Raw genomic sequence first — 16,582 nt, 5'->3', positions numbered from 1 at the left:
GATTGAATTGGGTTGGATTAAATTGAATTGTATCGGATTGGATTGGATTGGATTGGAATTGTAAATACTGTACACACGCGTTGTCACTCATTTACATGCGCGCATGAGCAATGCCACGGGTGATCTACGGTAAGAACGATCCCCAGTGCTTCGTCTACTCGTCACGTGTCACTTCATGGAGATGCGGGATTTTTTTTTTTCATTTCATGATTGGTTCAAAAGGGTCGCACACCTGGGAAGCGTAAATACTTGACGAGTGTGACCCGCAGGAGTTGCTGAGTGGCTAAGCCCTTTTGCTGCTGCCCACAAGGATGCGGGTTTGATCGCCGTCCCCCACGACTTGTCTTTCTTATGTAGACGAAGAACGAGAATGTCAGTTTGTCGAGATTTCGTCGTACGTTAAATATCCCCAAGTCCTGCAACTAAGCTGCGCCTCGGAGCAGAGGTCTAGCATCTGGGCATAAAACGCGCCAATGTTTTTAAAAAGTGTGTTTCCAAGTAAGAACACGAAAAGGCACCTCACGTGGATTTAAATCATCACGTGCAAAATAAGCAAAATCGAATAAGCAAACACCAAAAGGTGGATATTGCTGTCTGTATACACATCCTTTCCTTTGCCCGACTGTTCACAACCAATCGTGTCATGAATTCAAAGGAAGTTATGGCCCTGGTTCCTGGTATAATCGGCAGTTTTTCAGGACGATAGAGCAGACAAGTTCACGTTTTTTAACAAATACAAATAATAGTAGATGTTCTACAGGGAAAACTGTTGGCGTATGGTGGACACCTATTCCTTTTTTAAAGATACTGTATCCCCCTTCATTGCAGTCAGTACATATTTCGTCTTGGAAGAAAAAACAGCACTAAAACACATAACACATTCATGAAAGGCAGCCCAGTCTCACACTGTCCCATTCGCCCAGCGCTCGTCTTTTCTGCTTGTTCGGCAATTTCCAGCTCTGATTTTTTATCGGGTGCTCAATTGCTACTGCTACTGTTTCGGAAGTGGTACTACTTTCGGACGAATTAAAGAGCATCTCTCCAAAAATGTCCCATCTTGTGCTCCGCTCGTCTAATCGTCCTTTAGTTTGTAATGATGGAATAATTGTGTAACGGACAGAACAATGGCCGGGAGCCAGGCGGAACGATGACGCGTTCAATGTGACGCACGCTTCCATGATAGCTATCGCAAAATGTATTCCAGTGATCAGAGCAATAATGCAATGACTGCGGGTTAACTAAAGCTTACTTTTAACAAAATTGTGGCGTCCACTCTCGAGAAGATGACAGCTAACAAAGTATTCTAGGTGACCGAATAATCGAATTCATTGGTATCCTTTACGTGGCTGCTGTAGGACGTTTTCTTATGCTACACCGCTGGTATTAACCGCTGGTATTTAAACGCGTCAGTACGCAGACCTAACTCTAGGGTTTGAATGTTAGTGTGATTTATATTTCACGACAAGGATTCTTATTTCAACAAAAAAGGAAAGGGTACAGAATATGTCCCACCATCATATCTCTTGGCGGTGGCTTTATGTAGTCCCTAGGACCAACATGAGGTCTTAGAGGGAAAGTAGCTGGTAAAGTGGGAAAGTAGTTGGTCACTACCTTATCTCTTTTCCAAATATCTCGCCAAATTACCTATTTAAAGTTTGCTCTTAAATTGCACCACTCTTATTTGAAAACAGCGGCATTTTGAATGTGTGTTTGTATTTTGTTTGTATTGCTGTTCACAACTACTAAGTCTTTTTTCTCTCACTCAGCTGATAATTCAATTTATCCAACCGGTTAGCGAACCGGTTCGGTACGTGATTTAGTCGATCCTCCACTCAGCCAAGTCACGGAAACATGCGGTGTAGAGTACAGACTCGGAATGCGGCCTTAAGTCCTAGTTGTTCGCGCTGTTTCTTCACGCACCAACTCCTTTATTCCAGTAAGTCAAGTTCCATGAATGAATCACTAAAGCGTTAGTGCGCAAGCATTAATTTTGTGTGCGCAGTAATGAGTGCGCAGGCACAAGAAATGTGGGCGTGTACTCTGGAGCCTGACGCGTACTTTGGAGCCTGTGCGCGTATTCTAAAGCCGGACACAGTGTTGCATATCCACAGAAAAGCACATACCCAGAGAGCTGCGCTGGACGACCACATTGAAAGCGGCTAAGGAATTCAATCACTTCAGTTGGTTAAGGAGTTTAATTCATCACATGATCGTTTCAGTCCCAAGCAACTTCAGCTGAAGTCACAATTTTTGTCATCTCATTGTAAAGTCGCTATAAGTTTAATGCGGAAGAACTATACTGCGGCAGATGATTCAGCAGAAATAAATCCGTATATGTGCTGCCAAAACACCCAAAACAGCTTAAATGCTGCCATTCGCAAGGTTGGCGCAGTCGTCGCGACAATGTGATTTATAGCGGTGGTGTTTGGAATCGCTCATTAGCATTGTCGCGTGCAAGAAACTAACGACGCACAATTTGTCCACAGTTTCCCCAGCGGCCGTTCATCATCGACCCATCGGGCCAGGCTAGCCAGTGGCTGCAACGCCACATCAGGGACGCCCAGCTGACCACGCAGCAGGTACGTTTGTAGGAGCGCCGCTCACTGCTTCCTATAGAGTCTGGGCCATGAAGACAAAACACAAGTTTGGTTCATCCAAACGACTGCTTTTTCTACATAACGATGATACCAAATTTATTACAAACTTCTCACAAATAATCCATGTATTAAGTAAAACGTACGAGGCAGTGGCCACTCCCCAGCCACTCTGCGATTTCTCTGTGACATCACATAATGTTGTTTGCGCGCTTGGCGGCCGCCAGGCTAAGCTACCGCCAATCAACATTACTGGGCGATTGTGTTATGGCCTCCAGTTTCATTTTATTGTATCACTTGAATGAACGCTAACGTGTAACTACGTTTTTAGTGCTGGCCTCTGTTGTGTCACCCTATCAATCAATCAATCAATCAATTAAATATTTATTAAGTCTTTATTTTTCGTTTGAGAGAGAGAGAGGAAGGAAAAGGGGAAAAGCTGCAAATTTGCAGCTTGCCGGAGCTCAAGACCCCCAATTTTATTTTGTCCGGTACGGTTTTGTAATGTCCAATAGTTATCACGTAGCGTCTCAGTACACACAGTTTTATACAAACAAGTATTTTCCAACTTGGGAAAACAACGAAAAAAATAGAAAGTGTAACTTTTGGCGAATAAGAAGTAAAACACGTCGTAAATAAGAGATTTAAAAAAAAACTTATGGACAATGAAATACAAACACGCATACATATACATATCCGCATCTATACATGCATATACCATGGATATTCATATTTACAAAATATAATAAAGGAAAAAAGTATGTTTAACATAGCCCAAAGAATTAGGTCATCGTATATGTTAGGGAGTAAATCGTGCCGATAACACGTCACGTTAGCACAAATTTGAGTTCTTCAGTATTTTTGCGTTTTCTACCTCTTTGTTGTTGTTGTCGATGTTGTTAAAGAAACGTCTTTCGTGGCTGGAATGGATCTGAGTGCGTTAAGGATAGTTATTTCAAATTGAACAAAGTTGTATTTTGTCTTCGTAGCCCCTTTAAATAACCATGCCCCTTCGTCTCTAGGAGCCCGGCTTTCTGGCCACCCTAGAGCTGTCTGTGCGCCTAGGAAAGGCCTTGCTCGTCCACGGACTGCAGCACGAGATCGACCCCGTCCTTTACCCCCTGCTGAGGGGCGAACGCACTCAGGGTGAGTATCAAAGGCGCTGTTTTATGAAACCGTGTTTCACACCTAAAATTCTGGGGACATTGTAGTCAAATACTAGAGAGTTTTAGCATACCGGGTACCGTCCGCTAACGCTACGGCGGCGGGTAGCGGGGCCCGACTGGGAAGGTGAAAATTCGTTCTTGTGGGGGGATTAGTTCCGCCGGCCGGCCTTCGCCATGCCCGCGCCTTCTCTCCACTGAGGGGCAACCTCCTCGCCCTCCCCGCGCGCGCATGCGCGGTCGGGTCCCGGTAACCCGCCACCGTAGCGTGAGCCTCCGCTAGCCGCTGTGCTAAAACTCTCTATTGTCTCAATGGCCGTGCTCTAACGTATGGATGGCACTTTTCACTTGGATTCGGGGTTTAACTGCACGGTAGTGCGTGTAACGTTCACCAGCCATGACGAGTCATCTAGCGTGAAATTTTCCCGCAAGTTTTCCGTCCCGTCTCCTTGGCGCGGTGTCAATTCTGGAGGTGCTAAATGAACGGCCGCCGTGGCTGAGATTCCAAAAAAGTGTTGATTCTCGTGGCGGGAGCTACGCGCACATTTGGGATTTGGTCCCATATTCAAGCTAGGCTTTTGCTTGTGCCAAGGCGAGCACTGTGGACAACGCAAATGTGTCAGAAAGGGTGCGGTCATCGCACTTTGATATTGTTACGGGGACACTGGGTAAATGTTAAATTGCGAACTGGTCGATTGTTGGAACAGGCAGAACCGGCGACACGTTATGCGGTAGCTCAGTCGTTGTCGTTGTTGCACCTTTAGATATGGCACATACCCAATCAGCGGATGGCCAATCAACAGAGGATGGTTAAAATGAATGTAATCCTTATCTAATCACGAGACGCTTAGGAAAGATAATTCAGACCGGTTGGAAAGAGTTTTGAAAAAAAGCTGGAAAATCAAAGCGAGGGTGACCAATCGCAATCATAAAGAGAATCGTTTGGAATTTTCAATGTAGCGCAGGAGGGCGGAGCATACATCCCGGCGGCAGAACCCCGTTTCGGATGCCCCGAACGATATTATAGCCGGCACTGTTAGGGATGCCCCCAAACTGTAAAGCGGCACCTCCAGGGACTGACGTCTCAGTCGGGATCCAAGTCGGAATCCAAGCATCGTAGTCGTCCTCTTCCTTTTAGGCCAAGACACTACTTCTTCCTTTTTGCACAGCCGCATGGCACATACCTAAACCGATAGGTTTCCCCATGGCACATAACCCGACACCTCGTTACAATATAAATCTGTGCGTGAACGCTGTCTCGATATTACAATGAGTTAAAGTGTAATTTATTTTGCAGGCCTCCCGAAGCTTTTCGAACGTCTCTTAAGATGGTAAACTTGGGAGCTCTTTGGAGTATGAATGCACAACTTTATTTTGCTCAAGGTACGGTTAAAGAAGGCGGGAGTCCTCTTCAACCCTCCCCCGTCACACGGGGGCCAGAAGTCATTGGGCTCTGGCCGCGTCTTCGGCCATATGGAGGGCCAGAAGCTGGACGTCCGAGTCGGAACTGAGCAGTACGGACTCCCACTGCTCTGGCGTAGCTATGTTTAATGCTAGAGGTTTGCTCATATCTCTAAGGGAACATGCCCACAAAATGTGCGTGAGGGCTGCCCTTTCTGAGCAAATCCTGCAAGTGTTGTCGCATAGCCCGGATAGCGATAACAATACAACAGTGGGTTTGGGAAGCTATTTGATTGAAGGAAGCGCCATTTGACTGACTGCCGTCTGTTTAGAGTGCAGTGTTGCGCCGTATATCTGGTCCTTCCCAAGCGGTAGTGTTTTATTGTTTACCTGTATGTCACCATGCGGTCCCATCCTCCCAGGCGGAGCCACAGATCAGATGCTTCCGAAACTACTTGGCTCATCGTCACATCCTCGAGGTTGTTGATTCTCCGGGGCCGTGCTCGACACCTCGAATCCGCTTTGCAGTTAGAAGTTCCAAAGTCACGAGAAAAACAATGCATAGCTGGAGACATCGAAAAAATACTCATCACGAGCGGGATTTATATGCGTAGGAGCTCAGTCACAAGAATAGCTTAAGCTTGTAGCTTGTAGCTTAGCTTAAGTTCGGAGGACAGAAGAGGGCTTTAATGCGGTGTACAGAAGGAGGGTTCATTTTCGTTTTTATGGTATACACGGACCACCTATTACCTTATTTCATGCTTTTTATCTATTCATTGGACGAAAGAATTAAACTTGTTCCTATTAATTTATATTCGGCACTTGAGAACACTTGATCGTGGTGCATCTTACGCAGCCTTTAACCGTATCCCTTTTCCGCAGACATACCAATGCCGACTAAAAACACTGTACTTGAATGCACCTTTACAGTAAATACCACGAGGTGTATTGTGAAAAATTCAATTAGGAAAATCTTAGTGCCCGAGAGTGTAGTACCGGATTTGAATCGTTAAGTTGGAACATAAATTCGCACGAAAGAGATTTTCTTCATCGTCGGCGTGAGCGCCTATGTTTTTCATTGTGCTTTTCGGGAGCTTTTCCGCTTAGACGTTTACAATGTCGCCCAAACGTTTCAAATAGCAGTTGCGTTAGTATAATAGAAAAATGTATTCAAGTGACACCCATCGCAGGCTCCAGGCAGACGGTGCACATCCTAGACAAGGCGGTGGATTGCAGCGACGACTTCCGGCTCTTCCTGTTGAGCGAGGACGGCGAGTCTGAGCTACCGCCGCACGCAGCCGCCCTTGTGCGCACGCTGGACTTCAGCACCTCCGAGGCTGGCTTCTGCGACCAGGTGGGCTTTTGTCACTTGGTAGAGAAGTTTAGCGGAGCGATACACCCAGTACCCAACCAGGTTGCTTCGATCGCACTGCTGCAATATGCCCGAAGATCAGTGACGTATATTCTCACGAAGACGACGACGGCTTATGCTTCCTCTGCAAACGAAGTTCGGTGGAGGTAGTTTGCTCCGAAATAAGGCTGACGAACAAGGACACACCGAAGTAGCATTTAAGGAACTGTGTGCCACTGACAGCCGGTGAATTGAATGTCGGTGTGCATCTGCGTCGGCCGGCGTTCATGTTATAGAACAGTGCGCTCTAGAAACACACTTCAATTCGGAGACACCCGCCACAAGCTTTAAGGCATTTCGCCCCGATCATAGAACGCAGTGCTATCAGCGCTTACTTCGCTTTCAAACAAAAGGGTGTGTGCGGCCTTGCACAGGCAACAAAGCATAAAGGACGTGCTTCACGGCAAAATACATTTTTGTGCCTCTCGGGAAAACAGCTGCGCAGGTACCGACGAGCTAGAGAACTGGGTGAAGCGGAGCAAGAATGCCGATAGCATTATGAAAAAGCTCGCACTAACAGAAAGACGACAAAATTGAATGCACAAAGTTTGGCATAAATATTTTTTATGTCTCTAGCAGTCGCATCAGATCCACTTCGCGTCCCTTCGACCCTCGAAGTATTGAACCACTGTACGAATGTCTGCTGTTATGGCAAACGCATGCTGTGCGAAGCCAAATGTCCCTAAAGTGGCCCCGGTGCTCACAATTACGAGTTCATCACTGCAGAGGGCCTCACGGCTGCGCATTGAAGGAGGGAAATTGACAGGATAATTTTTCAAAGCAGCACAGAATCGCCAACTCACCTGGCATGGTGCATGCTCACGTTTCCAAAAGGCACGTGCGCACACGTTAGCTTCTGTTCTGTTGAGGTAAATAACTAACAAAGCTCTTGGTCACTCCTCGGTCATATGGCTCCGCTTGCTCGGTGGAGAATCACAACGTACCAAATGGCATCTTTTTATGAATTCCTAAAACCGGGCTGCATGACGAGATTGATAATAGTGGGGTTCTTCCTACCACTCATCATGTTTTTCGGTGCGACAGATCAACTGGAGGAGGCGGTATTGCTGTTTTAGTTAAACCTAATATTCAAGCCTTGCTTTGTCGGCAAAGTGATGATAATGAGAGTATTACACTCAATATTTATCTTCGAGAGGCTGATTCATTCTTTGGTTCGCGGTTTATCGCCCTCCAGACTCCCCACCTCATTTTTTTGACTGCCCTGTCTGAACAATGAGTGCATTTAGGCGTAATAGAATATTTCTAAAGTTGGTGACTTTAACTTGCCCGTTGTTGATTGGGACAGTTGAATTCCAAAACCCGTGTCTGACGTGCACGCGTTTTTTTATTTGATGTAACGTTAAGCCTCAATTTGCAACAGGTTGTTACTCGGGCCACGCGGGTTCAGGGTTCATCGAGTTTCGTACTTGATCTTGTGTTTGTAAGCTGGTCTTTAGAACGTGTTATTGTTGCTGTTGACCATTGATTGTATGATCACAAAATGTTTTGTTTTACTTGCTTGATTGAAGTTACGGATTACGTCACTGTTACCAAAACTACATCTGCTAAAGATTACTCGCGCGCCAGGGACAAAAACATTCTAGACTACCTGGAACTTTGTCTTGGCAAGTTTACTGGGTCCGATACTTGTTAACTGCAGTCTAAATTCAAAAGGATATGTACGTATTGTCTAGATCATTTCGTTCCTAACAAAACAAAAAAAAGCTTTGAAGATGAATCCCCGGCTTAAACGAGAAATCTTGCACCTGAAAAGAACACTCAAACGGTGAAAGAGAGCATGTGTCGGAGTAGGGGCAGAAAAGCAACTCAGTCGGCCTTCAATCACGCTGTGGGCTCTGATAAACGACACTATTTTCAACATACTCTCCCAAATTTTGTAACTAACGCCCCTGAAAAATTTTGGAGCTTTCTAAGCAAAAAGAAACAACCTTTAGGCCGCATGGTGCACGACTGCACAGTTCTCACTGATGAAAAAAACATTGCTCAACAATCCAACCGCTACTTTGCGAGTTTTTTTTTTTTCGACAAAATGTAAATACTCCACCAAAAGCATCCTGTCGCAAAGCTAGACTGATATTGTGTCACAGCCCTGTGTACTTGCAATGTTAATAATTTAAACACCAAAGCCACGCCACGCACTGATAACAAATCACTTTCTTGCGCCGCTGTGCTGAGGTGCTTTCTCACTTCCTGGTTGTCCTTTTTGGTTCTTCACTAAATTTCGGCATTCTGCTATTTGAATGGAAAATAGGGCGCGTAGTACCGGTCTTGAAGAAAAGTGACAGTGCGCTCTCCAGTATCTATCACCCCATATCACTAACTTCATCATGCTGCAAGGTGCTAGAGCACGTTACATTTACTTACATGACACCGTTCCGGAGTGACAAGGCTGTACTTCCTTCCTTACAGCATGGTTTACGCAAAGCCTTTTCTACGGTCACTCAGGTAACATCAGTCGTTCATACCTTTGCGCAGGTTCTTGAGAAGTCTGGTCAAATTGACGTTATTTTTATTGATCTTTGTACAGCATTTGACTTTGTCCCACACTGCAACCTACGGTATAAGCTCGAATGTATTGGCTTTCTCCCTTTCATTATCAACTGGGTTTTCGCGTGTTTATCAAACCGCGTTTAATTTGTCTGTATTGATGAGCATAATTCTGATGAACTCCCTGTCACATACGACGGTCCCCAGAGAAGTCTCTTAGGTGCTTTATTTTTATTTCATTTATATAAATGATCTTCCTAACATTATTCCGGACACTGTACAAGTTAAGCTACTTGCTGATGATTGTGTTTTGTTTAAAAAAGTTACTAACCGTTATGACCAAACTACTTAAAACTGTTTTTCTATGAAAATTACTAACAAAAGAAATGGTCTTTCTTCCGCATACCACCTTCCTGCCCGCCCAGCTCCTGAAGCTCATGAATATAAATACTTAAGTGTAACTTAACCAATATAGCCTTAGTTGGAACAAGTTAAAAATATTTGCTAGTCCGCCTTCCGTAAATTGTTTCTTGAGAAATACTGCACCATGCTCCTGCTAACGTAAGGCTCCTTGCTTATACTTCAATAATAAGGTCGAAATTAGAGTGCGCAGGTTCCGTATGGGACCCTTACACAAAAATTAATATCGATTCCCTTGAGATAGTCCAACGTGAACCTATTCGGTTCATATATTCCAAGTATCGTGCAACCTACTCTCCTACCCCCCGGATAAAAGAACATGCAATTCCTACGCTGCAAATTCGAAGAAAGATGTTAAGGCTCAAATTCCTCTTTTTGCTTAAAAACAACACACTATCCCTGCAACCTGACGGCTACCTCGAGCTATCCAGAGCCCGGCGGTCAAGAAATATGCACCTCAAATTACTTGCCCCCTACTACGCCAGGCCTAGCATCTTCAAATACTCTCTTTATTTCTTGGAACAATAACGGAGTTAAACCAGCTACCACTGTAAAACATTGCAAACCTTGAAGCCATCCAACAAATCATTTGCTGATATCTATTTTTATCTACATCTTGATGTTATTCCCCTCCCTCGTAGGCCCTAAATGGGCGGCCTGCAGTATGTAATAAATAAATAAATAAATAAATAAATAAATAAATAAATAAATAAATAAATGAATGAATGAATGAATGAATGAATGAGTAAATAAATAAAAATTAGCAGTGGCTTAGCTCGGCTATGCCAGGATATACGTAGCGTGAGCTAAAGCTATACCACACTGGAAAACGCCCTCTATATGTATACCCCCACTGATACCTCTGCGCTTGCGCACAAAATGAGAGGCGCTATCAAGTGGCTCCGGCGCAGCGTCAGACTTGGCTACTGCGCAACAGAGGCGCACGGCTGGGCACGCGCCGGCGCGAGTGCGGCTGCCGCGACTATGCCTGTGTAACGCTATTGGCGGTGAGATCTTTGAGTGGCGCCCCCTGGCTCTGACGTCGGCTTAGGGATTCGCGCCGCTGTCGTCTGCTACACTCCGCTTGTGAGGGGCAACAGTGCCTGGGCTAGAAATCGCCCGCTTCGTTGCTGTAGTGCGTTAAAAAGCGTATTTCTAGTGACTCAGTTATTTTGCCAGCTTCTGACGCATCTGAATAATTTGAAGCTGTATCCCCCACAAGTTTGCAACACACGAAGAGATAGAAAACAACTTTCTTCAGAGTATCGGTCAGAAGATCGCGTGTAACTCGTCCTTTCTTGCTTATTCGCGAGGATCAGCGATCAGAGCTTCTCGATAAGTATTCAAAATGCGTAGGCTTCCCTGCAGTATTTTTGAGATGCTTCTATGAAGACTCAACAGTCTAATACTACGTACCAAGCAGCGGCCTCTACACGCTCATCGCACAGCAGGAAATAAAGCGGCTTTCTTCTGTTTCTTTCCTTGTTGTCTTGTATCGGATTAATGTTTCTTGCTTTTTTTTTCTGCCCAACGCATTAATTTTTCTGCGCCGTCACCAACTTCTTATTAGGAGGTTTCGGGATGCTTGGGAGCCTCACAAAGGTCGTATGGATATTTCCTTCATTTTGTATGGCATACATTCCCTTCTTCAAAAATTGGCTTTCATTACAGCTGCGTGCAAGGTGCATATCCGCAGCGTGCTTTGTTTAATCACATGCAAATACAATGCGAAGGTTTGTGCTACGCCACCGCGATCGCGCCCTAAACAACGTGGTCCACAGTACTCGAAGGCGGCTTTTGTGCTCCGAATTTCCATCGTAATTATATCGTTATCATAACGAACTGACTCTCAACTCGAACAATGGCGACATGACTACGGTGTTGAAGGCATGATATTCTCGCTAACTAACCTAATAAATAGTATACCTGCATATATTATAAGACTCGAAACCGAAGAAGAATTCCAAGTAGCTCTTTATTGCTTTTCAACCCTTCCAGGCGCGAAGAACAAATCCTATTCTACTCGGGATGGCGTTCAATGATTTGAAGAAAATTACTTTTACTCTCTCGTCCTGGACTGAGGACCCGGCCCACTAACCAGATCGATGTAATTGTTAAACAAAGTTTTCCCCTCCTCCCCTTACTCCTCCTCCTCCTCCTCTTGAGTGCAGTTTTCCTATTTCGGATATCCGAATATCGGGAAGATAGGCTGTGCAAAATGTTCCGAAATATCCCTCCAGGTCTTAACAAACATATGTGTGTTACTATAAATTTAACGAAGACTGACTCGTTTTGCTCAATAAACCTCCATACTGGTTAGATGCCTGGTATAGAATCAGCACGCGCGTATATACACACTGGGTTATTTGGAACTCAACCTAGAGTTTTTGCAGACTACAGTGCATGTCGGCAAACTTTCATGCCTTGACAACGTACAGTGATGTGACAAAACGCGTTCGAGCGTTCGGCAAGGTTGCCAAAACTGTATTACCTTACATATGATTACCGGGAATCGTGAAGCCTTCTGCCAAAGCCGACAGCCCTGAAGGCCTAGAATGTGTTTTGGTCTTCCATTTTCGCTGTTGTCGGTTATTAGCAGCTGACTGTTCCTTTTGTTTGAATGCTTACATGAGAAGCTGTCGCCTAGCTCCGACTCTTCGCGCTCCGCACATGACCGGCTTCGCAAGGAATGGGGTGGCGCCGGCAATGTTTCTCCCGTAGCGGTATCCAAAACTATACTTTAATTGACACCATGAGCTAGTGTATGCGATTTTAAGCCTATTATTATGATAAAAAGTTACCCACACGCCAATTCTGGTGCGGACAAGCATCAGACGTTGACCGAGCGCAAAGAAACAGCCGGGAGAGTGATCCTGAGTGAAGCAGACGACAAATGCGAGAATCCCTAAGCTGACGTCACGGAGGCGCGCTTCGCAGCGCCGCCTGTGTTCGCGCTCACCGCCAATAGTGCCTAGAATATACTGTAATGCGCAGACCGGCGACGCTCGCGTGGCCGCGGCTGCTCCGGCGCGCCAGCTGTGCGCCGTGTGACGTCACTGCTCATTTCGCATGCGCGGCACGGCTCTCCAGGAGCCACGCGAAACTGCTCAACCTCCGCCAGTTTAGCTTACGCTACAAAAAATAAATAAATATGGAAGCTGTGAGATGGTATTTCAAATTACCACTTGTCGAAGTATAAAATATTGTGAGCCACTTTCTGAAGCGCGTAAAACCTCCTCATAATAAAATGTCAACTTTTGTCGCTTGCTGCCCACGCAGCTGCTGCAGGTGGCGCTGCAGGAGGAGCGGCCCGAGCTGGAGGAGCGGCGCCGCGCCCTGGTGCACGAAGCCGACGCCCTGCGCCTGGAGCTGGCCCAGCTGGACGACCGGCTGCTCGCGATGCTGCTCTCGGGGGGAGACCTCACGCGCAGCCACGAGCTGCGGCACGCGCTCCAGGTATACCATCTCGCGTGACCTGTGCGGAAACGTGGCAAGCCTGGGTGATAACTGCAGGGCCAATAATGAGCCCGTGAATGATGGCCAGGCTCTTCGAGTGCTGGCCGACAATTGCTGATATTCCACTGATCTTTACACGTGGCCGAAGCTCATACACTGGGCTGCGTGAGTTTCGCAGTTCTACCCGCCGTGGCGGCTCACTGGCTGAGGCGTTGTGCTCCTGAGTCGAAAGGCACGAGTTTGTTTGCGGCTCGCGGGGGCTGCAGCGTGCTGCTCCGTGTCGCTCCCTCCTGATTTCTCTGTCTCCATGCTCCGGAACGACACAGCAAGAGACAATCTGGTGCCTATAAAAAATCTAGCTGGAATTTGGAGAAGATTTGTTTCGGATATGAAAAAAAAAAAAATCATGCACCCTCTGTCTAACGACGACGATGGTTGAACGAGGAGCATTCTAGTGACGGGTTTTTTGGTTGTCGTCTGAGTTTTCCAAACCACTTCGACCATGCCGAAATCGAGCAATCGGATATACACCGGCTTCGTAAAGCGAGGGACCCAGGTTTGATTGTGACCACAGGAAGCGTTTTTTTTTTCCCCTTTATTTCGCCCACGATCGTTTATCATCATCGTCAGAGAAAGTTGACTTTCCTGCAGGACGTTTTCTAGTTATAGACGCCATCAGTGAGAACACTAATACTTCGCCTCAAAAGCGTACTCTCAGTAACGCCCTCATGCCTGACGTCACGTACACAATGGCCCAAAATCAGGTGAATCTTTAGATGGCCACCGTTCGGTTATCCGGTCGTCTGTCGCTCGCAGGAGGCGAAGGCGAGTGGCGCACGCGCCGAGGCCTCCCTGTTGGACGCCCAGCGGGTGCAGGCGTCCCTGGAGCAGGAGCGGGCAGCGTACCGGCCCCTGGCCAAGCTGGGAGCGCGCCTGATGCGCCTGCTGGAGCCCATGGCGCGCCTGGGAAACACCTACCGATGGGGCTCGGCCACGTTCCTGGCGCTCTTCCGGTCCGCGCTGCGACAACAGGTCACGCTTCCCTCACGCCCGGATTTTCGCTACAACCAGGTCGTCTTGCGTACGCAGCGCCGTCTGGTAGCGCACCGACCCCGGCACAGACCACGAACTGTGCCCTGTGGGCATCGCGCCATATTTTATGTCCTGTTTTAATGATAAGACTGCTGAGAACGTAACATGGTAGGGATCGATGTTGGGCCAGTTGGTCGAGCATATTTAAGGGGATGTACAGCGCGACGCTCAAATCGAGGCTAAAGGGTAGGGTAGGGACTCGAGAAAGGAGAAGTGGATGGGGTAGATGCAATTAGACCTCCTTCAAATGGAGAAACTAGGCTGAAAGGAGGGGAGAAGACCGGGGATGGAAGGAGCAGAGGCATTTCCTGTGCACAAATGTGTGGTACAGCTGGAATACTACCGGTAGCATCAACATGGAAGGCCATCTGAAGGAATTTTGCCTGAACCTTTTTTAAAGATTTACACGTTTGTTTAGTTTTGTATTCGCTTGTTTATCGTTTGTTTAATGTTGGTGTTTTGTTCTCTCATTATTTTGTTCATTGGTTACCCCCTATCTGTTCTTTATTATTTGCTTCTTTTTACGCATAGACATGACACGGGCTCTGTGAATATCGGTAGCAATCCGACCGACCGACCGACGCCAAAACGCGGTAAGTTCAACTATAAATACTCCACATTTAATAAATCTAGCCATAACGTGAGAGCTGACGTGTCACTACCTTCGACTACACAAAACGCGGCCATGAATTTTTTTGCCTGAACGAGAATATACAATCCGCCAAGCGGGTGAACGAGTGAACGGCTGGCGCGGTCCCATCTACAATCGGCAGGATGCAGAGGCAACACCAAGGAAGCAATCACGAAAGGAAGCCTTCAGCTGCATTCGAAAACTGGTCTTCGTGGAACCGATGACAGTTGTGCAGAGAAGAAAGCATGATAGGGAACACGCCCAGCTGTCAGTGCGTTTTTATGAAAACAATGCCGGGGTTCGTCTATGTCTGCAGCCGTAATACTTTACTGTCAAAAATTGTTTAGGAGGGGGAGACAGGACTTCCTCGCGTAAACTGTACCATCATCATCATCATGTATCTTTGCTCTTCAAAGCAAGCCATTAAATTTCGTTTGGGTGTGTCGCATTTTCTGGTTCCTTTGAGTGTCTCGCGAATCCGTGTTTCTGGCGGCACTATCTTTGTGAGATGTCCGTTCCGCAAAACATCACATTCCAGGCAGACACTATATACCTATTATATACCAGGTGTGTTTATCACTGTATATGTTCCGTTCCTGCACTGTTCGCACCAACGATCACCAACTAGCCAGTACCCTCACCCGCTTATGTGATTGAGTGGTTAAACGGGTAGGGCAGAGGACACGACGAAAAATGCTACGTCCTGTCGAATGTTACGTCTGAAAGAAGCTCATTACAACGTAAGCAGCTGGGATTACTAGTCATCTAGCCACCAGTGCCTCAAAAATCTTGCTAACCTGGATCTCTCTCAAAATCAATAAATTGTGATTTCTATACGTATAGCTCGCGTACGTATAAATTGTGATTTCTATACGTATAAAGCGCTGTTAAACCCATGGTCGCGTGCTTACGGCTGCCGTCTGTTCGGCTGGGTGGCCGACGACATCTCCGCTGTAAAATCTGCTATTGAACGCCCCGAAACACCATCCTTCAGAAGTTGTCGGCGCTGTAGCGCACGGGTAGCGTACAGACGCCCACACGCTTAACTACAGCTGCAGATTCGACTTGAGCATGGCATATCTAAAAGTTCTATGAAAAACCGTTGGAACGAATGTGGAGGACTTAAGTGCCCATCCAACTTCAGAGCACTGCAGTAACTGTGACTCAATTGCGTTATGCCAAGGCAGTAGAACACAAGTGTGTCATAACGTTGCCCAGCTGAAACAGCGGGTAGTCAACGTGGCTCATAAACCCGTCATGGGTTTATGAGCCACGTTGAGTATTACATAAAGGTGACAAGGTAAACTCGTACAACGTTTATCTTTCTCATAGATCTCATACGCGATACCATGGTCGCTGGTTAGGCGTAACCAATGGTAGCCCCATCGGGAAATTCCCGTATAAACGCCGGTCCTGGGATAGGTCGGCAAGTATGAGATCATACGCTTTCGCCAGAAACGAAAAGTTGAAGCCCGCGAAAGAGCGTCATTATAACGCGGGGCCATTCTCACTCGCATAGACGTAAAACCAGCACTGCCAAACCATCTATCTGTACAGGTGCAGCCAATGCTAATAAGGAAAACAATGCGTCCCCGTAGATCTGACCCTCACAGAGTGCTCTGATCACGCGCCTGGACAGAACGAACGATTTTGATCGTTTCTGGTCGTAATTTGCAACCAGTCAGACGGTTCCTAGAGCAGAATTACGTAGCACTTTCGGTCATTTTCGTGCCGCACGAAATGCCCCGAAAGCTGTTTGGGCGTTGTGGCTTCCAAAGTTAACGGCTGCATAGCGGCTGCACCCCCTCAACGGTCTCGTAACATCGTGTGCGGCAGAAATTTGGCTGTTATCCTTCTGAAATCACCAAGCAGACGCTCTCGTAAACCCGCATACTTTACATCGTTC

The 16,582-nt window shown here is 46.6% G+C and overlaps 1 protein-coding gene across 1 annotated transcript in view; it reads left to right on the top strand.

The window, feature by feature from the left end:
* Window positions 1-16,582, top strand: part of LOC144169068 (cytoplasmic dynein 2 heavy chain 1-like) — a 92,615-nt gene that overhangs the window by 44,877 nt on the left and 31,156 nt on the right. Inside the window, exons 16-20 of the mRNA XM_077698068.1 lie at window positions 2,487-2,579; window positions 3,617-3,740; window positions 6,349-6,512; window positions 12,777-12,953; window positions 13,770-13,985. Of these exons, the coding sequence (XP_077554194.1) occupies window positions 2,487-2,579; window positions 3,617-3,740; window positions 6,349-6,512; window positions 12,777-12,953; window positions 13,770-13,985 (774 nt within the window). The remainder of the gene's footprint in view (window positions 1-2,486; window positions 2,580-3,616; window positions 3,741-6,348; window positions 6,513-12,776; window positions 12,954-13,769; window positions 13,986-16,582) is intronic.

The sequence above is a fragment of the Haemaphysalis longicornis genome, unplaced genomic scaffold (assembly GCF_048455015.1).
Source record: "Haemaphysalis longicornis isolate Haplotype H1 unplaced genomic scaffold, Haemaphysalis longicornis Haplotype H1 scaffold_2, whole genome shotgun sequence".
Taxonomy (NCBI): Eukaryota; Metazoa; Arthropoda; class Arachnida; order Ixodida; family Ixodidae; genus Haemaphysalis; species Haemaphysalis longicornis.
Note: the sequence above shows the minus strand (reverse complement) of the source record. Positions and strands in the feature narration are given on the sequence as shown.